The 26,751-nt window shown below is 37.5% G+C and overlaps 1 protein-coding gene across 1 annotated transcript in view; it reads left to right on the top strand.

Annotated features, from left to right (window-relative positions):
• The window catches only part of DNAH6 (dynein axonemal heavy chain 6), a 298,766-nt gene that overhangs the window by 232,570 nt on the left and 39,445 nt on the right, over nt 1–26,751 (top strand). The window contains exons 63-67 of the mRNA XM_059942689.1: nt 122–291; nt 14,470–14,660; nt 20,363–20,523; nt 23,712–23,800; nt 24,570–24,716. Coding sequence (XP_059798672.1) covers nt 122–291; nt 14,470–14,660; nt 20,363–20,523; nt 23,712–23,800; nt 24,570–24,716 — 758 coding nt within the window. The remainder of the gene's footprint in view (nt 1–121; nt 292–14,469; nt 14,661–20,362; nt 20,524–23,711; nt 23,801–24,569; nt 24,717–26,751) is intronic.

Below are 26,751 nucleotides of genomic sequence, written 5' to 3'. Positions count from 1 at the left end.
ATTTGTGGTAATGTAAAAAGCTAATGGTAACTGTAGAGATTTTTTAATTATCAAATACATTTATTTAATATCAAAGTCAAAGCAACTTTAATTAAAGCATATTTTTAAATTGTGTTTCCAGGGTCTTTTGAGACTTATCTTAACCCACCTGAACAGGAAGCTTATTCTAAAATAAAGGAGGATGATCAACTAATGACAACAGAAATGGTGCCCACAAGCCATAATTTTTGGCGTCCAGAATTAAGTTCTTTCCATAAGCTAATTCTTATTAAATGCTGTAAAGAAGAAAAGGTAGGAGATTTTTTCATTAAAGAACTGTGTTATAATTACTTCTACTAAAGCTCACCAGCCAGTTATGATTCATGGACTGAATTAGATTTGTTTAGAGAGTAGCAATGGCCAAGTTTGGGAGGTCGTTTGTGACTCTGTGTTATTAATAAGAAATAGAGACTTTGTGTTATTAACAAAACACAATGTTTTATACACAAAATGATGAAAGAAAAGGTTGGAGAGCCAGCCAGCAACCTGGTGGTCCTTCCCTGGTGTGTGTCATGGGGAACTTGTGCTCTCTGCTAGGGAGAGCAGGGATCTGCTGGACAGCATTAGCAGGGGATTGATGGGCCTTTCAGATCTTGGCAGCAATGGGAAGAAGGCATTTGAAGAGAAAAACACCATAGTTACCAAGACCAGTTTGAAGATGGTTGATGTAGTTTATATAAGAAATTACAATAGTCTGCATAAAAAAAGAACAAAATAATGCCATTTGCTGCAAGATGTATAGACCTAGAGATTATCATACTAAGTGAGGTCAGACAAAGACATATATCATATGATATTGCTTATATGTGGAATCTAATTTTAAAAATGATACAAATGAACTTATTTACAAAACAGAAAAACTCACAGATCTTGAAATCAAACTTATGGTTACCAAAGAGGAAACGTGGGGGTAAGTGATAAATTAGGAGATTGGGATTAATATATACACACTACTATATATAAAATGTATAACTAGCAAGGACCTGCTGTATAGCACAGGGAACTCTACTCAATATTCTGTAATAACCTATATTAGAAAAGAATCTGAAAAAGAATGGATATATATAGAGAGAGATAGGTATATATATACATATATATATGTATGTATATATATCACTTTGCTGTACACCTGAAACTAACACAACATTGTAAATCAACTATGCTACAATAGAATTTTTTTTTTAATTATGGCAGCATGAATTAAGATAGAGGTAGTAGATTAAAGAGATGGATGGGGATGTGGAGATGGGGCAACTGTGTTGCTCCTAGTTTCTGCGTGGGTGCCAAAGGGGATAGTTGTATCAACAACTAAGCAAATGTGAAAGGAAAAACATGTCAGAGGAAGATGTCACTGAGTCTGCAGTGTCCACCAGTATCAGAGTGTATAGAAGTCTGGAGACCAATTAATATCTGGTTATAAAACTCTAGAGAGAAATATGGCTTAGAAATAGAGATTGGGGAATCATCAGCGTTGAGTTGGAAAGTAAAACCACAGGAGTTGTTAAAATGGTAGAGGAATAATAGAATAAGAGGACAAGTGGGCAAAGGATGAAACCCTGACAAGCACCAACTTTGAAAGGGCAGAGAGAAAGGATGAAGAACCCATGAGAAGGAAGAGGCAGAGGGGCAAGAAGAACACCAGGAGAAAGAAGTGACATGGAAACCAAAGAAGTATAGAGTTTCAGTACAGCAAGTTATCAACAGAATGAATGAATGGAGGATGTTCCTATGAGAAATGAGAGAAAGAAAACTCACTGGAGAAAGCCAAAGCATAGTTGGGAAATATTGAAGCTATGCTGTAGGATTTTCTGCCATCTCTGTAGGAACACTGAAAGGCTATGGGGTCAACCTGGGCTACCAATAATTACAATAGATGAATAGAGGATAAAAAGCCATTGAGACTGTTGGTAAAAGTAGTTCTATAAACGGGGAGAGATCTAAGAAAGAGCTTATAGACTGGGAGAGAGGAAAAACCTTGAAAGTTTCTTTGGAAGCAAATGTAGTTGGACTAGAGGCGTAGCACAGCTAGAAGGACGGGAGAGGTTGTGATCAAAGTTGAACTTAAAATTTCTGATGAGCAGTTCTAAGTGATGACAATGTCCTGAGGGTGGCCATGGGTGTGGGTGACTGAGAAAGTGAGGAGATGATGTGCATTAGAGTTAGAGGTCAAGGAACTGTGAGGTTAGGATGTGGGATGGCCTTATGGACCCTGAACCTAGGTTGTGTCACCCCAGATGGTGAGACACAGTTGATAAATCACTGGAACAGACATGAATGAAGAGGAAAGCTATGAGCAGATGGAAAGTCTTCAGTGAATATGGGACAGTGGCTACCAGGTTGGATGCTGACAAGAATGAAGGATGACTAAGTGGCAGGTGCCCCAAAGAAGAAGGAGTTTTAAAGATTAAGACATGGACTAGAAAATTCTAGACTATAGGAAATTGTTGTTGTTTCAGGTTCTGTGTCTCTATGTATGAGCTAAGGTTCTTTAGGTTACAACCATAGAGAGTAAACTTAATAAGTTTAAGAAAAAAAGGATTTATTAAAATTAAAAGACACTGGGGGGTAGCTCATTAAATTCAAGGAAAAGCCAATTAATCACTCTTCAGGAAGAGTAATAACCTGGGCAGTTCAATGAACATAGCTCTGTAGTATTGCAATTATCAGCACTCAGCTCTCAACTATAAACTTTTCCTCTAGTTTCAAATTCTTAAGAGAGAGATTCTGATTGGTCCAGCTTGACTTAAGTTTTACCCCTGGTCCAGTTAGCTATGGATAGGGAAATTGCATCATACAGTAGAAATATGACTACTGGAAGATTTCCTAGAGAAGAGATGTTTGTCGGCTATGTCCATGCAAGATCCCACCTGCTGTGAGGCCTTGCCTCCCAGCCAGCATTCCCATTTCTCTGGTCCAGAGAAGACCAGCTCGGGAAAGACCTGAGAGTCACCTTCCAATATTTGAAGATTGGTAACTTTCCCTCAGCTTCTGTTCATAGAACATTTAACAAATACCTTGGTGAGTAATTATTGTATTCTAGGCACTGAGGCTACAATTGTGAAAAAGAAAAAATTCAAAGTCCATACTCCCAGGGGCTTACATTCTAGTGGGAGAGAGGGAAAATAAAAGAATAAAATATTTTCCATTTGCAAAAAGTTCTTGGAAGGACATGAATGGGAAGTTTCAGTAAAAGTAATAGAGTGAAAGCCAGTTTAGGGTGGGAACCAAGGAGGACCTCTTTGAAGGGGTGATATTCTCAACTTCTCATATAAATCATTTCCTGTGTCATAGCAACATCCAATCTGGTGGGGAGGTAAGGGGTGAGCAGCAGCTAGACGTGGAGTAGTGCCCTGGCTGGGAAAGCCTAGCAGGGACTGGAGGGAGGGCCTACTGTGAGAAGAGGGTCCCAGAGAAGGGCCCAGAAGAGCTCAGAGACAGGCCTTCAGGCTGTGGTCAGAGCTGCTGCTCATGGGAGCAAATATGAAATAAATAGAATGGGAAATGGAATCGAGCCCTGAACCGGAAGTGGGCGGAGTCACTCCCCTTGGGCACCACCTAGGCTTTGATAGGAGCAGCAAAGGGGCTCCACAAGGGATACTTGCCCACCCTTCCCAGTCACAGGCTGCAGGTCAGCCTGAGGGCAGGGATTCTTTTTTGTCACTTGGACCCTTTGAAGAATATGATGAAAGTTGCAGGCCTTCTTAGAAAATGTATGAATGCTCTCCCACATATGATTTTATAATTCTAGGTTAAGAATTCCGATCTTAATTTATGATAAAAGCCCTGCAGAAAGTAGGCATAGAGGGAACTTTCCTCAACATAATAAAGGCCATATATGACAAACCCACAGCCAACATTGTCCTCAATGGTGAAAAACTGAAACCATTTCCACTAAGATCAGGAACAAGACGAGGTTGCCCACTCTCACCACTATTATTCAACATAGTTTTGGAAGCGTTAGCCACAGCAATCAGAGAAGAAAAAGAAATAAAAGGAATCCAAATCAGAAAAGAAGAAGTAAAGCTGTCACTGTTTGCAGATGACATGACACTATACACAGAGAATCCTAAAGATGCTACCAGAAAACTATTAGAGCTAATCAATGAATTTGGTAAAGTAGCAGGATACAAAATTAATGCACAGAAATTTCTTGCATTCCTATACACTAATGATGCAAAATCTGAAAGTGAAATTAAGAAAACACTCCCGTTTACCTTTGCAACAAAAAGAATAAAATATCTAGGAATAAACCTACCTAAGGAGACAAAAGACCTGTGTGCAGAAAATTATAAAACACTGATGAAAGAAATTAAAGATGATACAAATAGATGGAGAGATATACCATGTTCTTGGATTGGAAGAATCAACATTGTGAAAATGACTCAAGTACCCAAAGCAATCTACAGATTCAGTGCAATCCCTATCAAACTACCACTGGCATTTTTCACAGAACTAGAACAAAAAATTTCACAATTTGTATGGAAACACAAAAGACCCCGAATAGCCAAAGCAATCTTGAGAACGAAAAATGGAGCTGGAGGAATCAGGCTCCCTGACTTCAGACTATATTACAAAGCTACAGTAATCAAGACAGTATGGTACTGGCACAAAAACAGAAACATAGATCAATGGAACAGGATAGAAAGCCCAGAGATAAACCCACGCACATATGGTCAGCTTATCTTTGATAAAGGAGGCAAGCATATACAGTGGAGAAAAGACAACCTCTTCAATAAGTGGTGCTGGGAAAACTGGATAGCTACATGTAAAAGTATGAAATTAGAACACTCCCTGACACCATACACAAAAATAAACTCAAAATGGATTAAAGACCTAAGTGTAAGGCCAAACACTATCAAACTCTTAGAGGAAAACATAGACAGAACACTCTATGACATAAATCACAGCAAGATCCTTTTTGACCCAGCTCCTAGAGAAATGGAAATAAAAACACAAATAAGCAAATGGGACCTAATGAAACTTAAAAGCTTTTGCACAGCAAAGGAAACCATAAACAAGACCAAAAGACAACCCTCAGAATGGGAGAAAATATTTGCAAGTGAAGCAACTGACAAAGGATTAATCTCCAAGATTTACAAGCAGCTCATGCAGCTCAATAACAAAAAAACAAACAACCCAATCCAAAAATGGGCAGAAGACCTAAATAGACATTTCTCCAAAGAAGATATACAGATTGCCAACAAACACATAAAAGGATGCTCAACATCACTAATCATTAGAGAAATGCAAATCAAAACTACAATGAGGTATCATCTCACACCGGTCAGAATGGCCATCATCAAAAAATCTAGAAACAATAAATGCTGGAGAGGGTGTGGAGAAAAGGGAACCCTCTTGCACTGTTGGTGGGAATGTAAATTGATACAGCCACTATGGAGAACAGTATGGAGGTTCCTTAAAAAACTACAAATAGAACTACCATACGACCCAGCAATCCCACTACTGGGCATATACCCTGAGAAAACCATAATTCAAAAAGAGTCATGTACCAAAATGTTCATTGCAGCTCTATTTACAATAACCAGGACATGGAAGCAACCTAAGTGTCCATCATTGGATGAATGGATAAAGAAGATGTGGCACATATATACAATGGAATATTACTCAGCCATAAAAAGAAATGAAATGGAGGTATTTGTAGTGAGGTGGATGGAGTTAGAGTCTGTCATACAGAGTGAAGTAAGTCAGAAAGAGAAAAACAAATACAGTATGCTAACACATATATATGGAATCTAAGGAAAAAAGGAAAAAAAAAAGGGTCATGAAGAACCTAGTGGCAAGACGAGAATAAAGACACAGACCTACTAGAGAATGGACTTGAGGATATGGGGAGGGGGAGGGGTAAGATGTGACAGGGTGAGAGAGTGGCATGGACATATATACACTACCAAATGTAAAATAGCTAGTGGGAAGCAGCCGCATAGCACAGGGAGATCAGCTTGGTGCTTTGTGACCCCCTGGAGGGGTGGGATGGGGAAGGGGGGAGGGGGGGAGACGCAGGAGGGAGGAGATGTGGGAACGTATGTATATGTATGACTGATTCACTTTGTTATGAAGCAGAAACTGGCGCACCATTGTAAAGCAATTATACTCCAATAAAGATGTTTAAAAAAAAAAGAATTCCGATCTTAGGAAATGAAGTTCGTTCTCTCTCTTTCTCTCTCTCTCTCTCTCCCACACACACACACACTTTTTTTTTTTTTTAACCTTTTCATCCTCTGCACCCATTTTCCCCTCTCTGGCAACCACCAATCTGTTCTCTGTATCTAGGAGTTTGTTGTTGTTGCTGCTGTTCTTAAGACTACACATATAAGAGAGGTAATATATTTATTTTTCTCTGTCTGACTTATTTCACTCAGTATAATGCCCTCAAGGGCCATTCATGTTGTTGCAAATGGAAAGATTTCATTCTTTTTCATGCCTGAATAATATTCTATTGTGTGTGTGTGTGTGTATGTATGTATGTATATATATATATATATATATATATATATATATATATATATATATATACCACATTTTCTTTATTCATTTATCCATTGATGGACACAGGTTGTTTCCATGACCTAGCTATTGTAAATAGTACTGTAGTTAACATGGGGTGCATATATCTTTTCAAGTTAGTGTTTCCATTTTAGGATAAAGATCCAGAATTGTGAGTGCTGGATCATACAGTAGTGCTATTTTTAATTTTTTGCAGACCTAGACACTGTTTTCCATAGTGGCTGCACCAATTTACATTCCCACCAACAGTGCCCAAGGGTTCCCTTTTCTCAACATCCTCACCAACACTTATTTCTTGTCTTTTTGATAATAGTCATTTTTAGCAGGTATGAAATGATATCTCATTGTGGTTTTGATTTGCATTTCCCTGATGATTAATGATGCTGAGCACCTTTTTCATGTACCTGTTGGCCATCTGTATGTCTTTTTTGGAAAAATGCCTATTCAAATCTTCTGCCTATTTTTTAATTGGATTGTTTGGGGGCTTTTTGCTATTGAGTTGCATGAGTTATTTGTATATTTTGTATATTAGCCACTTATCTAAGATTTTCAAATATTTTCTACTATTCAGTAGGTTGCCTTTTCATTTTGTTGATAGTTTCTTTTGCAGTGCATAAGCTTTTTGGTTTCTTTTGCAGTGCATAAGCTTTTTAGTATGATGTAGCCCCACTTATTTATTTTGACTTTTGTTGCTTTTGCTTTTGGTGTCAGATTCAAAAATTCATTACCAAGACCTGTGTCAAGGAGCTTACTGCGTATGTTTTCTTCTAGGAATTTTATGGCTTCAAGTCTTATGTTCGAGTCTTTAATACATTTTGAGTAAATATTCGTGTATAGTGTAACATAGTGGCTGAGTTTCATTCTTTTGCATGTGACTGTCTAGTTTTCCCAACACCATTAATTGAAGAAACCGTGCTTTCCCCATTTTATATTCTTGATCCTTTTGATGTGATTTAACTGACCATATATGCCTGGGTTTATTTCTGGGCTCTTTGTTCTGTTCCATTGATCTGTGTGTCTGTTTTTATGCCAATATCATACTGCTTTAATTACTAGAGCTTTGTAACATAGTTTGAAATCAGGGAGTGTGATGCCTCCAGCTCTGTTCTTCTTTCTCAAGATTGCTTTGGCTATTAGAGGTTTTTTTGCAGTTCTGTACAAACTTTAGGATTATTTATTCTAGTTCTGTGAAAAATGCAATTGGAATTTTGATAGAGATTGCACTGAATCTGCAAATTGCCTTGGGTATTGTGGACATTTTAACAATATTGATTCTCCCAAACATGAACACAGAATATCTTTCCACTTATTTGTGTCTTCTTCAATTTTTGTCATTAATGTCTTGTAGTTTTCAATATACAGGTATTTCATCTCTTGGTTAAATGTATTCCTAGGTATTTTATTCTTTTTGATGTAATTGTAAATGGGATTGCTTTCTTTTTTTTCTCTTTCATATAGTTTGTTATTAGTGTGTAAAAACACAACAGATTTTTGTGTCTTGATTTTGTATCCTGCAATATTACTGAATTCATTTATTAGTTGTAACAGTTTCTTGATAGAGTCTTTAGTGTTTTCCATATATGACAGTATGTCATCTGCAGACAGTGACAGTTTTATTACTTCCTTTCCAATTTGGATGTCTTTTTTTTTTCTTACTTAATTGCTCTGGCCAGGACTTCCAATACTATGTTGAATAAAAGTAGTAAGAGTGGGCATCATTGCCTTGTTCCTGTTCTTAAAGGAAAGACTTTTACATTTTCACTATTGAGTATGATGTTAGCTGTGGGCTTGTCATATATGGTCTTTATTATGTTGAGATATGTTCCCACTTTGTTGAAGTTTTTATCATAAATGTGTATTGAATTTTGTCAAATGCTTTTTCTGCATCTATTTTTTAATATTTATTATTTATTTATTTATGGCTGCATCAGGTCTTAGTTGCGGCACACAGGATTTTTTGTCACAGTGCACGGGTTCTTCATTGTGGCACATGGGCTTCTCTCTAGTTGTGGTGCATGGGCTCCAGAGCACGTGGGCTCTGTAATTGCGGCACATGGGCTCTCTAGATGTGGCTTGCAGAATCAGTAGTTGTGGCACGTGGGCTCAGTAGTTGTAGGCGCATGGGCTTAGTTGCCCCAGAGCATGTGGGATCTTAGTTCCCCGACCAGGGATAGAACTTGCGTCCCCTGCATTGGAAGGCAGACTCTCAACCACCAGACCACCAGGGAAGTGCCTTTTTCTGCATCTATTGAGGTGCTTATATGTTTTTTATCCTTCATTTTGTTAATGTGGTGTATCACAGTGACTGATTTGCGAACGTTGAACCATCCTTGCATCCCTGGAATAAGTCTCACTTGATTATGTGTATGATCCTTTTAATGTATTTTTGAACTTGGTTCACTAATATTTTGTTGAGGATTTGGCATATTTGTTCATCAAGGATATTGGTCTGTAATTTTCTTGTGGTGTCCTTGTCTAACAATAGTGAGCATATTTTCTTGTGTTTATTGGCTATTTGTAGAACTGTCTATTCAGATCCTTTGCCATTTTTTTAAGTTAATGTATTTGTTTGTTTTTATATTTATTTTTGGCTATGTTGGGTCTTCGTTTCTGTGAGAGGGCTTTCTCTAGTTGCGGCGAGTGGGGGCCACTCTTCATCGCAGTGCGCAGGCCTCTCACTATCGTGGCCTCTCTTGTTGTGGATCACAGGCTCCAGACGCTCAGGCTCAGTAGTTGTGGCTCACGGGCCTAGTTGCTCCACGGCATGTGGAATCTTCCCAGACCAGGGTTCGAACCCGTGTCCCCTGCATTGGCAGGCAGATTCTCAACCACTGCGCCACCAGGGAAGCCTTCCTTTGCCTTTTTAAAGCTATTTGTCTTTTTCTTATGGAGTTGAAAGAGTTCTTTATATATTCTAAATAAAATTTCCTTAAGAGATACATGATTTGAAAGAAAAAAATGTTCTCCCACTCTGTGGTTGTCTTTTCACTTTCTTTATGGCATCCTTTGAAACACAAAATCTTTTAAATTTTTATTTTGATGATTTCCAATTTGTTTTTCTTTTGTTGCCCATGTTTTTGATGCCACATCTAAAAAGCCATTGCCTAATTCAATGTCATGAAGATTTACTCCTATGTTTTCTTTTAAGAGTTATGAAACTTTATCTCTTACATCAAGATCTTTGATCCATTTTGATTTAATTTTTATATAGTGTTAGGTAAGGAGCCAACTTGATTCTTTTGCATGTGAATATCCAGTTGTCCCAGCATCATTTGTTGAAAAGACTCTTCTTTTTCCATTGAATGATCTTGACACCCTTGCCAAAAATCAATTGACCATAATTTTGAGAGTTTATTTCTAATATATCAGTTCTAGTCCATTTATCTATGTGTCTACCCTTATACCACTACTGCACTGTGTTGATTATTGTAGCTTTGTGGCAAATTTTAAAATTGGGAAGTGTGAGTCTTCCAACTTTGCTCTTCTTTTTCAAGATTATTTTGGCTAATCTGGGCCCCTTGAGATTCCATATGAATTTAGGATCAGCTTGGAAATTTCTGAAAAGAAACCAGCCAGAATTTTGATTGGACTCCGTAGCTCAATTTAGGGAGTATTGGCATCTTAACAACATTAAGTCTTCCAATCCATGTACATGGGGTGTTTTTCCATTTATTTGGATCTTCTTTAATTTATTCCAACAATGTTTTGTAGTTCTCAAAGACTAAGTTTTGCATTTCTCTTGTTAAATTTACTTCTAAGTATTTTGTTCTTTCTGTCGCTATTGTAAGTGGAATTGCATTCTTAATTTCATTGTTGGTTTTCTCACTGCTACTGTAGAGAAATACAGTTGATGGCTGTATACTTTTGTATACTGCAAACCTGCTGAACTTGTTTATTCTAACAGACTTTTACTGTGTTTCATAGCATTTTCTATATACAAGATCTTGTCATCTGCAAATAGAGATGCTTTTACTTCTTCCTTCCCAATCTAGATATCTTTTATTTTATTTTCTTAACTAATTGCCCTAGTTAGAACATCCAGGACAATGTTGAAGAGAAGTAATGGCAGTGAATGGCAGTGGATGTACTTGCCTTGTACCTATCTTAGGAGGAAAAGCATTCAGTTTTCACCATTAAGTATGATGTTAGCTGTGGGGTTTTCATTGATACCTCTTAACAGGTTGAGGAATTTCCCCTCTATTCCTGTTATGTTGAGTGTCTCTCAAGAGTGTTACATTATTTTATTAAATTTATTTTTGGAGGGGGGAAACGTTACTTTATAATTTTCTTTTTATAAAAATATATTAGAGGACTTCCCTGGTGGTGCAGTGGTTAAGAATCCACCTGCCAATGCAGGGGACACGAGTTCAAGCCCTGGTCCGGGAAGATCCCACATGCCTTGGAGCAACTAAGCCCGTGCGGCACAACTACTGAGCCTGTGCTCTAGAGCCCACGTGCCACAACTACTGAAGCCCGTGTGCCTAGAGCCTGTGCTCCACAACAAGAGAAGCCACCACAATGAGAAGCCCGTGCACTGCAACGAAGAGTAGTCCCCACTCGCCGCAACTAGAGAAAGCCTGTGTGCAGCAACGAAGACCCAACTCAAATAAATTAATTAATTAATTAATTAAGTGTGTGTGTATATATATATATATATATTAGAATGATAGAATTGTTACCTATAGAGACATGTTTTTTAATTTACATTGCCTGAGCTATATTTGTTTTTCCAGATTTACTGAGATATAACTAACAAGTAACATTGTTTAAGAGATGTACAACATGATGATTTGATACATACATATATTGCAAAATGATTACCACAATATGGTAATTAACACATCCATCACCTCATATAATTACCGTGTGTGTGTGTGTGTGTGTGTGTGTGTGTGTGTGTGGTGAGAACATTTCAGATGTAATCTCTTAACTTTTAAATATATAATATTGTTAACTAGAGTCACCATGCTATACATTCGAGCCCTACTACTTATTCATCTTATAACTGGAAGTTTGTACCCTTTGAAACATCTCCCCATTTCTTCCCCCTCCCAATACCCTGGCAACCAGCATTCTACTCTCTGTTTCTTATGAGTTCAGCTCTGTTAGATTCCACATGTAAGTGATACCATACAGTGTTTATCTTTCTCTGTCTAATTTATTTCACTTAACTTAATGTCCTCGAGGTCCATCTATGCTATCACAAATGGCAAGATATTCCATTGTATATATTTACCAAATGTCTTTACCCATTAATCTGTGGAGGCATATTTAGATTGTTTTCATGTCTTGGCTATTGTGAATAAGGCTGCAATGAATATGGGGGTTCAGATATCTCTTCAAGGTAGTGACTTCATTTCATTCAAATAAATACCCAGAAGTGGGATTACTGGATCATCTGGTAGCTATATTTTTAATTTGTTAAGGAACCTCCATTCTGTTTTCCATAGTGGCTACACCAATTTACATTCCTGCCAACAGTGCAAAAGGGTTCCCTTTTTTCCACCAACACTAGATATCTCTTGTCTTTTTGTTAACAGTCATTCTAATAGGTGTGAGGTGATATCTCATTGTGGTTTTGATTTGCATTTCCCTGATAATTAGTGATGGTGAGCACCTTTTTATGTACCTGTTGGCCATTTGTATATCTCCTTTGGAAAAATGCCTATTTAGGTCCTTTGCCCATTTTTTAACCAGATTGTTTGTTTTTGCTATTGAGTTTCATGAGTTTCTTACATATTTTGGATTTTAACACCTTATCAGATGTATGGTTTTAAGATACCTTCTCCCATTCCATAGGTTGCCTTTTTATTTTGTTGGTTACTTCTTTTGCTGTGCAGGAGCTTTTTAGTTTGGTATAGTCCCACTTGTTTATTTTTGTTTTTGCTGCTTGTGCTTTTGGTGTCATATCCAAAAACTCGTTGCTAAAACTATGTCAAGGAAATTTTCCCCTCCGTTTTCTTCTAGAAGTTTTATGGATTTGGGTCTTACATTTAAATATTTAATTCATTTTGAGTTGATTTTTATGAGTGGTGTAGGATAGTGGTCCAAATTCATTCTTTGGCATGTGAATGTCCAGTTTGTCCAACACCATTTATTGAAGAGACTATTCTTTTCCCACTGATTTTTCTTGGCTTCCTTGTCAAATATTAGTAGTAGACCATATATGTGTGGGTTTATTTCTGGACTCTCAGTTGTGTTCCATTCATCTATGTGTCTGTTTTCTTGTCAGTACCATACTGTTTTGATTACTACACCTTTGGAATATGATTTGAATTCAGGAAGTGTCCTGCCTCCAGCTTTGATCTTCTTTCTCAGGATTGCTTTGGCAATTTCAGGTCATTTGTGGTTCCATATAAATTTAGGAATTTTTTTCTATTTCTGTGAAAAATGCCAATGGAATTTTGATAGGGATTGCATTGAATCTATAGATGACTTCGGGTAGTATGGACATTTTAACAATATTAATTCTTATAATCCACAAACACAGGATATCGTTCCATTTGTTTATGTCTTCTTCAATTTCTTTTATCGATATCTTGTCAGTGTACAAATCTTTCACTTGGTTAAATTTATTCCTAAGTATTTTATTGGTTTTGATGCTATTGGAAGTGGATAGTTTTCTTTTTTAAATTTATTTTTTATTTTATTTTTTATAATTAATTTTTATTGGAGTATAGTTGCTTTACAATGTTGTGTTAGTTTCTACTGTACAGCAAAGTGAATCAGTTATGCGTATACATATATTCCCTCTTTTTTGGATTTCCTTCCCATTTAGGTCACCACAGAGCACTGAATAGAGTTTCCTGAGCTATACTATACAGTATGTTCTCATTAGTTATATATTTTATATATACTATCAATAGTGTATATATGTCAATCCCAATCTCCCAATTCATCCCACCTGCCCCTTTTCCCCACCTTGGTGTCCATAAGTTTGTTCTCTACCTCTGTGTCTCTATTTCTGTTTTGCAAATAAGATCATCTATACCATTTTTCTAGATTCCACATATATGCATTAATATACGGTATTTAGTTTTTTCTTTCTGACAAGATAGTTTTCTTTATTTCTCTTTCAGATATTTCACTGTAGTGTGTATAAACACAACTGGTTTTGTATGTTGATTTTGTATCCTGCAACTTTACTTAATTCATTTATTAGGTCTAACAGTTTTTTGGTGAAGTCTTTAGGATTTTCTATACACAGATGACCCTTGGACAATGCAGAGGTTAGGGGCACTGGCCCTCTGCACAGTAGAAAATCTACATATAACTTTACAGTCAGCCCTCTGTATCTGTGGTTGCTCATCATTCAACCAACCATGGATTGTGTAGTACTATAGTACATTTTTATTGGAAAAAATCCACCGTATAAGTGGACATGTGCAGTTCAAACTCATGTTGTTCAAAGCTCAACTGTATAAGATCTTATCATCTGCAAATAGTGACAATTTTACTTCTTCCTTTCTGATTTGGATGCCTTATTTCTTTTTTTTTTTTTTTAATTTTTATTTATTTATTTATTTATTTATGGCTGTGTTGGGTCTTCGTTTCTGTGCGAGGGCTTTCTCCAGTTGCGGCAAGTGGGGGCCACTCTTCATCACGGTGCGCGGGCCTCTCACTATCGCGGCCTCTCTTGTTGCAGAGCACAGGCTCCAGACGCGCAGGCTCAGTAATTGTGGCTCACGGGCCCAGTCGCTCCGCAGCATATGGGATCTTCCCAGACCAGGGCTCGACCCGTGTCCCCTGCATTAGCAGGCAGACTCTCAACCACTGCGCCACCAGGGAAGCCCTGGATGCCTTATTTCTTTATCCTGCCTAATGGTTCTGGCTAGAACTTCTGATACATTGTTGAATTGGAACCTCATCCAGTATTTTTGTAATGTTTTTCCTTTCAATTTTCAGGTGGTTTTTGCTCTTACAGACTTTGTAATAGAAAATCTTGGGAAATCCTTTGTAGAGACACCACCCGTGGACCTGCCCTCTCTGTATCAAGACATGTCATACAAAACTCCCCTGGTATTTATCTTAAGCACAGGCTCAGATCCCATGGGTGCATTTCAGAGGTTTGCCCAGGACAGCGGGTATTCAGAACGGTAAGGTCATATTGTGCAATTTTAATAATTCATATGAACATCTCCTTGTTAAAATTTGCCTTTTTTCTTCCCTTAGTGGAGTGTGAATTCCTAGTTCAGGTATTCCTTACTAAATAAATTAAGACACTTTAATATTTAGCTATGCATGTTGTTAAATGGTGTTAAATATCGTAAGAGCAGATGTAAACTTCATTTGAGCAAAGGGGAGATTGTTTAAAATGTTGAAGTATAATAATCTAATGCAATAGTGATTAAAACATTTGTTATTTAAGACATTATTTTAATGTAACTGTAAAAGGATTGTAGTTTATTCCTTATGCTCAAATGTGCGAAAAATTCCATAGCTCTTTATGTTGTATTATTAATCTCATCTTTCTCCTGAGCTTCTACTCTGCTGGTTAAGAGAGGGAGGGGAAAGTTTAAACTTGTGAATTTACAATATTATATTTTCTTCTGGTTTAAATGTCTCCAGGGTAAGCTGATTTGGCTTCTTTCTCATGAAAGCTCAGTCTTCCTGACTCCTTCTTCCCCTGCTCCTCCCCAAGATGGTGTCCTGATGGGTAGGAAAGTGCACAAGACCACAGAGTGTCAGAGGAGAGTAGGCGTCTCCTATCTAGGAAGTAATCTCCAGCTCTGACAGGCCTTTGCATGGAGTGGCTAGTCTGGCCTGGTCCCTGGACTGGTGATTACAAGATGATGGATCCCATCTGTTCTTTGAAGTTCATAATCTGTATTAGTCAGGCTTCTCCAGAGAAACAGAACCAATGGGATATATAAAAATATAATATGTATATAATGCCCTATCTATATTTTATCCTATATATGTGTATATATATTATGTATGTAAAATAAGAAACTGGTTTACATGATTATGGAGACTGATAAGGCCCCAAATCTGCAGTCAGCAAGATAGAAACCCAGGAGAGATGATGTGTAGTTCTAGACTAAGTCCAAAGGCTTGAAAACCAGGAGTAATAATGGTACAAATCCCAGTCTGAAAGCTAGTAGGCTCAAGACCCAAGAAAAGTCAGTGTTTTTATCTGAATTCAAAGGTCAGAAAAAAAGCAATGACCCAGCTCAAACAGTCAGGCAAGAGGATTTCCCTCTTACTCAGCCTTTTTGTTCTATTCAAGTCTTCAATTGATTGGATGGGGCCCATCCACATTAAGGAGGGCAATCTGCTTTACTCAGTTTACTGATTCAAATATTAATCTCACCCAGAAACACCCCCACAGACTCATTCAGAATAATGTTTGACCTAATGTCTGAGTACCATGTGACCCAGTTAAGTTGACACATAAAATTGACCATCAAATGGTCCTACACATTTGCCTTTGGTTCTGAAGTCCTACCAAAGAATTAGTATACAGAACTTTTAAGAGCTGCTGTGAATTAATAAGAAAAAGAAAACAGTTCGATAGGAATAAAGACAAAAAACGTGAAAGGGAAATTCTCAGAAAAGGAAATCTAAATCCTGATAAGCATATGAAAAGATGTCCAACCTCACTAGTAATTAAGAAACAACAAATTCAAACCATTAGAAGATGTCATTTCATACTCATCAAATTAGCAAAATGTTGGCAAAGATAGGGAGCTGTAGAAACATTCATATTGCAAGAGGGAGTAAAAAATTGGTTAAAATCACTTTGAAGAATAATTAGCAGTACACTAAAGTTGAAGATAGCATTCCCCATATCCCAACAATTCACTACTGAATTTGCATGTTCCAACAAAATCAGTCACATGCGTGCAAGGAGCCATGTTCAAGAACATTTGGAGAAACGTTTATAATACCAAAAAAAAAAAAAAAAAAAAAAACCACTGGAAACAACCAAATTGTCCATCTAGAAAAATGATTATATAAATTGTGGTTTATTCATAAAATTAAATACAATACACTATAGCCATGAAAATGAATAAACTATGACTACGTATATCAATATGGATGGGTCTCACAAACTAATATTGAGCAAAAAATTTAAGTTGCACAAAAACTATATAATATTGGAGAAGTTTGATATAGTGTATAAAATTTTTAAACATATATATTATATGTTGTTTAGGAAGTCATATTTTTTCAATAACAGAATAAAGAAAAATAGGGAAATTATACTAAAACCAGGATAGCAGTGACCTTGGGAGGTGAAGTTTGGGTAATGAAAGAAGTGAACAGGGAGGGGCACGCTGCAGACTCAGATCATGTAGATAATGTTTTACTTCTTAAGCTGGGTTGCAGGTACATGGATACTTATTGTAAATATTAACTTTATAACTTTTGTATGTCTTAAACATGTCATAGGAATTATTAAAGGTAAAACAATTCAAAACAGCAATCAGAGAATGGAGAGGGGTGTTAATAGTAGTTAATGTGTGCTAAGTTCCTGATGTATTCAGGAGGAAAAAAGAAGTACAGAATAACTCTATATTGCTGTAGGAAAATTTGTAGTTGAATGAATATGTTGAAATTTTAAGGGAAAATACTGAAATAATATATAATGTATAGCTTCCAAGCCAGCAGAGGGACAAAAGAATATACAATGCAAATTTTAATCCAACATTAGATAGAAGAGAAGAAGAACAAAATTCAAAGATAAAGCATAGTAAAGCAAAAAGTCAAACCAAAGAGTAGAAATTAATCCAAATATTCGGTTGGCCAAAAAGTTCGTTCGGGTTTTCCGTAACATCTTATGGGAAAACCCGAATGAACCTTTTGGCCAATCCATACCTAAATAAGAGTAAATATCTCACCTGTGAAAAGATAAAGAAAATCAAACTGGATTTTCAAAACAACATTCAACTCTATACTACTTAGAAAATGTAAATGCAACACAAAAAGAGCACAGGAAGTTAGAAAATAAAGAGATGCAAAAGATATACTATGCAAATACTAACCAAAAGAAAGCTGTTAACAGTTCCAATGCATATCACGAAATAGAGTTTGAGGAAAGATATATATATATTAGAGATAAAGAGGGGAACTATATGATATACAAGAAAAATACACAAAGAAGAAACACCAATTGTACAATTGTACACAACTAACAAAGCTTGAAATATGTAAAGCAAAAACTGGAGAAATTGATACAAGGAGAAACTGGTAAATCAACATTAATGTGGAAATTTTTAACACATCTATAATAACTACTGTGAAGCACATAAAATTTGCAAAATTGGTAAGGATATAAAATATTTTGACAATGAAATTAACAACCTTGCTCTTTACACTCAACAAATAGAGCAAATGCAAGATCTTAAGTACACAAGGAACATTTATAAGAATTAACCATGTTCTAAAAAAGACACGTATTTCGAAAAGATGACAAACATTCTCTGCCCACAGTAAATCTTAGACATCAATCTTAATTTTTTTAATATTTGGAAAACAAAAAAATGTCCTTCTGAACAATCTGTTCAAGGGAAATCATAATGGCAATTGTCCAATAAGTGGAAGTAAATGACAAAAACAGTGTAACATATCAAAAACCATTAAGGTTTAGTAATGAGGCACCTAGCAGTAAATTTATGCATGTTTAATAACTTCTGGTTTCAGAAATGTCAGGCTAATATTCCCACTAAGAATAATTAAGCAATCTAAAACTTAATTATTAAACTCTAACAGAAGGAAAAAATAATAAGCTAAGAGCAGATATTAGTGACATAGAAAATATACATTCGATGGACACGATCTAAAAGAAGTTAGATTCAAGGTGGTACAGCCAATTTGGAAGACAGTTTGGTGTTTTCTTACAAAACTAAACATACTCTTATCATATGACCCAGCAATCTGGTACTTACCCAAAAGAGTTGAAAACTTATGTTCACACAAGAACCTATGTTACACATGGATGTTTATAGCAGCTTTATTCATAATTGCCAAAACTGGGAAGCAACATAGATGTCCTTTAGTACATGAACTGTGATATATCTATACAATGGAATACTATTCAGTATTCAAAAGAAATGAGCTATCAAGCCATGAAAAGACATGGCTGAACGTTAAATGCATATTACTAAGTGAAAGAAGCCAATCTGAAAGGGCTACATACTGTATGATTCCAAGTATATGACATTCTGGAAAAGACAAAACTATGGAGACAGTAAAAATAAATAAATAAATAATAACAAAAGGTTTATATCCAATGTAAAGAACTCTCAGAAATCAATAAGAAAAATACAAGTGAACCAGTAGAAAAAAAGAAGGGAGGGATATAAAAGGAAATAGCCAAATGGTGAATAAATAAACCTATGAAAAGGGGAAACAATTTAAAACCTCAGTGAGATACCATTATATATCCACCAGGTGTCAGCAAGGATGTGGAAAAAACAAGTACTCTCATCTATTGCTGGTAGGTGTGTGGAATGGTGGCATCACTTTGAAAAACAGTTTGACATTATAAAAAAAGTTAAACATACACATGTCAAACAGCAGTTCCATTCCTAGGAATATACACAACAAAACGAGTACACATGTATGGACTTCCCTGGTGGCGCAGTGGTTAAGAATCCATCTGCCAATTCAGGGGACACGGGTTTGATCCCTGGTCCAGGAAGATCCCACATGCCACGGAGCAACTAAGCCCGTGTGCCACGACTTCTGAGCCTGCGCTCTAGAATCTGCAGGGCACAACTACTGGGCCCATGCACCGCAACTACTGAAGCCCATGCACCTAAAGCCCGTGCTCCACAACAAAAGAAGCCACCGCAATGAGAAGCCCATGCACCGCAATGAAGAGCAACCCCCACTTGCCGCAACTAGGGAAAGCCACGTGCAGCAACTTGGACCCAACACAGCCAAAAATAAATTAATTAAAATAAATTTTAAAAAAAAAACAAAATACATGTATATCAAGAGACATCTTTGAGAATGTCTATGGCAGCATTGTTTGTAACAGCCAAGAACCAGAAATAACCCAAATGTTCATCAAGAGCAGAATGGATGAATGAATTGGGATATAAGCACACAGTGGAATGTTATTCAGCAATGAAAATGAACTACAATGACACACAATAATATGAATTAATCTAAAGAAATATTGTTGATCGAAATAGACCAAATATAAAAATATATATGCTATTTGATTCCATTTATATAAATTCAAAAACAAGCAAAATTAATCTATGGTGTTAGAATTCAAAATAGTTGTTGCCTTTGAGAATAAGGAAGGATACTGATTGGGAGGGTGCTAGTAATGTTCTTTTATTTATTTATTTTTTTGCACTATATGGTGCTACATGCGTACATTCCCTTTGGGAGAACTCATTAAGCCATACACTAATGATTTGTGTACTTTTGTAAATATGTTAGACTTCAATTTTTCAAAAGTTTTTTAAAAACTGACCTATAGCGTTGGAAGTCAGGACCATGGATACCTTTAGGATGGAGGAAGGGAAAATGATTGGAGTAGAAAGGGGCATAGGAGAGACGTCTCTGGAGTGTTGGCAAAGTTCTCTTTTCAACCACAAATGTTTATCTGAGATAATTCAAAGAACCATAAATTTGTTTTTTGCACTTCTGTGTGTTATAGTAAAAAATATTTTCAAAAACAAGAAAATAAGAAAAAATATTTGCACATCTATCAGAATGAGGATTTGAAATGTGTGCATATGCAGGGCAAGAGCCTACCATATTTACATTTCTTAGTACTTGCATTGCTTAAAAATAATATAAAACAGCATTTCATTGTTGTTGTTGTTCAATTCAGGGTGCAGTCAATTTCACTGGGGCAAGGCCAAGGACCCATTGCTGAAAGAATGATCAAAGATGCAATGAAATCAGGAAACTGGGTATTTTTGCAAAACTGCCATCTTGCTGTTTCTTGGATGTTGGCAATGGAGGAGCTAATTAAAACCTTCACTGATTCAAGTATGTGGAGCACATAGCATTTATATAATAATACCTTTTTCAAGTGGCCTTTCTTGTTGAATCCAATCCTTATAATATTTATTTATTGTTGGCATTGTTTTACCCATATTAAAAAGGAGAAATTTGAGATCTAGAGGGGTGTAGTTAAGTTACACAACCCAGATTCAAATAAAGATGTTCAGACTCCAAGCTGAAGGTACGATCCCCTGGATCATTTCTGTTTCATGTTGCCTTCTATGGGAGGCCATTTGAATTCAAAATAAATTATATCTAGGCATGATGAAAAGAAATAAGAAATGGACTTAGGACAAAAAAAAAGAAATTAAATCTTTCACTACAGAATGAGAGAAGTTCAGGAACAAAGTTCAAATTAGAACCAATTCTCAGAGTAGTGTTTTACCACTTTTTATCCTCTGTAACCCACATGACAATCAACCTTCACATGTGTCTCATAGTCACCCCCCCCCACACACACACACACACACTCATGGGGTGCCCAGCATGAGTCATGGTTGCCACCACTAACTATAATATCACCACCTTCTTTCCCACTCAAGAAAGTATAATGGACTGCAAAGAGAGAAGTGGAGTTAGAATCTACTCATTTTTATATAGTAGTGTCAAAACAGTTGAAACCTTAGGAACTGTATTATTGGTAATAAGCTGTGTGCGCCCCACTTTACCACTCTCCCTGGAAGCTATGAAGGAGAATACCCAGCCTGGGATATCCAGGGCTCTTTCTCTGGGGTCCTCCTTTTTGCCCTGACCACAGAGGGCTTTCTAGGAAGGTGAGAGATATGCACATGATCTTGCATGTGACTTTCCTCATTGCTACCTATTAAGGTGAAGAGATGCTCCTTTACAGGGCGGCCAGCCTGCACTGGTTACCAAGCCACAAACAGGGCTTAGCAGCCTTCCCCTAGATGGCCCCTCATTCCCTGGGTACCCCCTGCCCTGCCTTCTGCAGGCTGATTCCATCAAGGATAAACAGTCATTAGCATCTGCCATCCAGAATCTCCACTCTTTCCACTCTTTGCAATGCAAATAAGAGGTGGCTTGCTTCCTGCTGGGCCTGTGGCTTATTTCTATTTAAATAATTAAAGAAAAATGACAAGAAGGTCTTTACTACTGTTCCTAATCCTGATGATTAGGATTATGATTAGGAAAAAAAATGCTGGGAAGGCATCTAAAAAGCAGTTTGCTGCAGTGGTACTATGTGAGCCTTCCAAGTATGGACCTGTAGTTCAACTTCACAATGACCTGGACAAGAGTGTTTGCCAGACCTTCAAGGAGGCTGGATGGACTATGGAAGCCAGCGAAGGTGTTGATGGATTTTAAGTGTTTAAGTGGATAGAAAAATCCTCTCCTGGCCCTCGTTACAACTGTTTATTAACTTTTAACCATTTGAGTTCTAATGTTTAACTTGAACCAGAAAAAAAAAAAAAAAATACATTCAGGTAATAAACTGAAAAGAGAAAGTGAATGAAAGAAAAAAGAGAGAGAGGAAGAAAAATACCCTCTGGGCTTGAAATTCTAAGACCTGATTAGAGTTTCGCCCCCATCACTTCCTGACTGTACATATCACGCCTCTTCTCTGGACCTCAGTTTCCCCCACAATAAAATGACTGCATAGCATCATTGCTAGAAGTCCCACAACTAAGATGATTTCTAATTCCATTCCAGCCCTAAACTTCTATGATGTCTATGAAAGTTAAGATTCTTGATGCTTTTGCAATTATAAGAGAAAAAGTACTTTAAAAAAATGCTTCTCTAAACCTGGCCTTTTTCACTCTTTGGTTTTTTTGGTTAATGAAATCATTAGCCCTAAGACTTTGATGATGTTTGACTTATGCCTAATAGTTTTTACCATACAAGCAACTTTAGTGCTGTTCTACAATTGTACTAGAATTAACTTTTAATTTTAGCTCTTTAATATAGCTCATGAATTTAGATTACCAAGCCAAGAAGCATAAATTCAGCTTTAATCTGCAGTCATTCATTTAATAAATATTCAAGAACCTACCACGTACCATGCATTGTTCTATATGCTTAGGGTATGTTGGTGAACAAAATAACCATAGTCATCTGCCCTCATTGAGCTTACATGCTAGTGAGGGGAGAGAGACAATAACAAACTACATAACAAATAAGTAATTTATAAGGTATGATAGAATGTGGTCGGTGCTTTGGAAAAAATTAAAAGGAAAGTAAAGAGAATCAGAAAGGTTGGGATGGAATGAGAGTGAGGAGGAAGGGTGGATAGCAGTTTTACATGGCATGGTCTAGATAGACCTCTTTGAGAAGGTGGCGTTTGATCAACACTTGAAGAAAGTAAGGGAGTCTAAAGGAAGAGCATTCAGGTAGAAGGAACAGCTAGTGCCCGGGCCCTCCCTCAGAGGGGAACAAGCCGAGAGTGTCGGAGAAACACCGTCACTTGTACTTGGAGACCAATGTCAAGAAAGGCCTCCTTCGATGATGCTTGTGTCTTCCTGTGATGCGATCAATGATTTTCCCAGCTCTGCTTTAGTCTTTTGAACCTGGAATGGAGCTTGTTCTTTCTTAGGTTCTCTGTCCACAGCTCAGAAAGGAAGCGTATATTGACTTAACTTCTTGATGCTGTATGTAAGGTCTCTCTGTTTCCCTGCTCCCTGAGCTCCCTTTGCAACATCTCTGCAGAAGGGACAAATTTCTTTTTTCTCCAGAGGGCTTTCTGGTCATTTTCATGCAATTTTCCTTAAATTGAATGGCTAAAAAAATAAAAAATAAATAAAAACAAACAAAAACTAAAACCCCTTCTTGAGCGTAAATGTAGTAACTGTCCTCTCTTTCAATTGAAAATTTTCCCAATTTCAAAGGAAAGGTCCTTAGCATCTCTATCACATATTGAAAATTAATGTGAAATTAAACTGAATAATTGAGAAATTAATTGAGTAATTTCTTTACTCAAATTTGCCAGCGTCTAGACTGCCAAACTGACTTGTGTGAAGAGCTTCTGTTAAGAGTCCCCTGACCTCCGTTTTAGAAGATTTTACAACATAAAATACTTAAAATAGAAAACCTAGTCTTTAAACAGAACTTACAGCATATTTTTTTTTTTTTGCTATCCTATAATAATTATTTCTTACAGAAAAGTGTTACTCAGAGGTATGCATTTTCCTTTTTTGTCGTTTTGTCTTTGTTTTAAACAGATATTGTTATCAAGGACACATTTCGACTTTTTTTAAGTTCCATGCCTAGTAATACATTTCCGGTTACAGTTCTTCAAAATTCTGTCAAGGTAACGTATGGTTGGCCTGTAACATGATTGGCCTCAGGGTGTTCGCCGAGTGGGTCCAGGAAGCCCAGGCTTGTGCCAGGTTGTGTCAGAGTCCAGGTGGCCCAGGTGGGGAAGTGGGAGTCGGTGTCCCTTCACCGGAGAGTGAGCAGGGAACCAATTTCCCAGGCCATTGCCCATCCTTACGTGCCATAGTGCTGCTGGTCATTCAACACCTCCACTCTTCCCCTCTATATGAAAAGGTCAAGGATGCAGAGGAATGAGTACAGAACCCCTCCCAGAGTTAAGAGAATGTTTCAGCATTTGGGAAACAGGAAGGCCCACAGGGAGTATGGTTGCTGGATTGCAAGGCTGGAAGTTTCCAATATATGGGAAGCCTCTGCATATGAATGATCACCCAGGAACCAGGGATGTCTCTTCCCTGTCTGCCCTGTGCCATCAAGGCAAATTGTGGGGTGATGCCGCATGTTGAGATGACCAGAAAATCCAGTGCAGAAAGCCTGAGCATCCTTTCTGGTCCATGTTTAGAGAACTGGACACCAAATGGAAGTGTCTGAGGTTCTTGTTGAGGTGGTTCACACAATATAGGTCTGAGGACCCCTTATTCTCCAGAGACTGAGGCCAAGCAAGATACAGAGCAGGTGCAAACAGGGCAGGAATGCCTCCCAGGCATTGTTTATTTATGTCCCCTGACTGGCTTCAGCCTGTTTGTGTTACTCAGAAATAATGCGTATCTGTACAACCACCCTCTCTGCCGCGGGGGTCTCTACAGGTAACCAATGAGCCTCCAAAAGGTTTACGTGCAAATATCAGACGAGCATTTACCGAAATGACACCTTCATTTTTTGAAGAAAATATACTTGGAAGAAAATGGAGACAAATAATATTCGGCATTTGTTTCTTCCATGCAATTATTCAGGTACACTCAATTTGTATTTTAATAGAGACAAGAAGTGTATTAGGTTAAAAATAAATCAATAAAAAGAATTAAGTAAAAGCTTACAAATGGCATTGTGAAATGCTGACGGCCCTGTTTTGTCTGAACCCAAGTTGTTTTAACTCAGTCCCTGATCTCTGTACACCCCTTGCCTCTGTATCTCACAGCTTTGCCTCCCAGCTCTGCTCTGACCTAAGGAGCACCATCTCCTGGATGAATGCAGTAGGTCAAATTCAAGAACACAAAATTGATCTCCACAGCTGTGCTTCACTCGCAAAATCTGCTTCCCTTCCAGACTCTACTCCTGAAATCGGTGGCCCCATTCTCTCAATCACCTACACTCAGAGTGTCAGGATTATTTTTATTCTTCCTCCTTTACATATATATATCATGTCAGTCGGCAAGTCTTCATTCTTCTTACAATAATTTCACTCTCATCTGCTCCTGTTGGAGTGGGCTTAGACCCTTAACAGCTTCCTCCCTGTGATTAGAGCTCCAAGTCCCCCAAAAAGTGGCCTTCAGCTGGGCACTCCTTTCCCCCCTCTGTTCAGACCTCATTGCCCTGATCTGGTGCCCATCCTGTGGCCCTTGTACCGGAATTCTGACTCCAGCTCCATATCTCTGTATGGTGTCTTGATTAGACAGGCTGCCTAGTTTTCAAATGTGTGTGGTCTGCAGATGAAGAATTAGTAGAGAAGAAACAAAGATTAAAGATGCAAAATTTGGGATAAATAAGTAAACAAGGTCCTAGAGGAGATCGGAGAGGCTGGGATTGGGGCTCCCAGTGGGAGGCCTTTGTTCTACTAACAAAAGCAGCTGAGATGAGGGATGGTTTAAGATTTAGGGAAATTTTGAGAAGGAGAGGAGGAAACATGGTACAGTTGCCAAAATATAGACCAACCTAAGTGTCCCTCAACAGATGAATGGATAAAAAAGATGTGGTATATATATACATATATATATATATATATATATGTATATATATATATATATATATATATATATATATATACATATATATATATATATATACACACAATGGAATACTAATCAGCCATAAAAAAGAATGAAATTTTGCCATTTGCAGCAACATGGATGGACTTGGAGGGTATTATGCTAAGTGAATTAAGTCAGGCAGAGAAAGGAAAGACAAACATTATATGATATCACTTTATATGTGTAATCTAAAAAATACAACAGGAACTTCCCTGGTGGTCCAGTGGTAAAGAATCTGCCTTGCAATGCAGGGGATGCCAGTTCGATCCCTGGTCGGGGAACTAAGATCCCACATGCCACAGGGGCAACTAAGCCCATGCGCCACAACTATTGAGCTCACACACCTCAACTAGAGAGCTTGCGTGCCACAAACTACAGAGCCCATGCTCTCTGGACCCCACTCACCACAACTACAGAGCCTGCAGGCCCTGGAGCCTGAGCGCCACAACTAGAGAAAGAAAACCCACATGCCACAACTAGAGAGAAGCCTGCGTGCTGCAACTAAGGCCCGACGCAGCCAAACATAAATAAATAAATAAATAAATAATAAGTCTTAAAAAAATAGTTATAAAAAAAGTTATTTAAAAAAATACAACAGAGACTTCCCAGGTGGTTCAGTGGTTAAGGCTCCACGCTCCCAATGCAGGGGGCCGGGGTTCGATCCCTGGTCAGGGAATTAGATCCCACATGCATGCCACAAATAAGAATTTGCATGCCACAACTAAGGAGCCCACATGCCACAACTAAGGAGCCTGCCTGCTGCATCTAAGACCAAGCGCAACCAAATAAATAAATAAATAAAGATTTAATTACAAAAAATAAATAAATAATTAAAAAAATACAACAAACTAGCGAATATAACAAAAAAGAAGCAGACTCACAGATACAGAGAACAAAGTAGTGGTTACGGGGTGGGGAGGCTATCTGGGGTGGTGGAGGGGGAGGTACAAATTATTGGGTGTAAGACAGGCTCAAGGATGTATTGTACAACACAGGGCATATAGCCAATATTTTGTAACAA

This window comes from Balaenoptera ricei, chromosome 13, assembly GCF_028023285.1.
Source record: "Balaenoptera ricei isolate mBalRic1 chromosome 13, mBalRic1.hap2, whole genome shotgun sequence".
NCBI lineage: Eukaryota > Metazoa > Chordata > Mammalia > Artiodactyla > Balaenopteridae > Balaenoptera > Balaenoptera ricei.
Note: the sequence above shows the minus strand (reverse complement) of the source record. Positions and strands in the feature narration are given on the sequence as shown.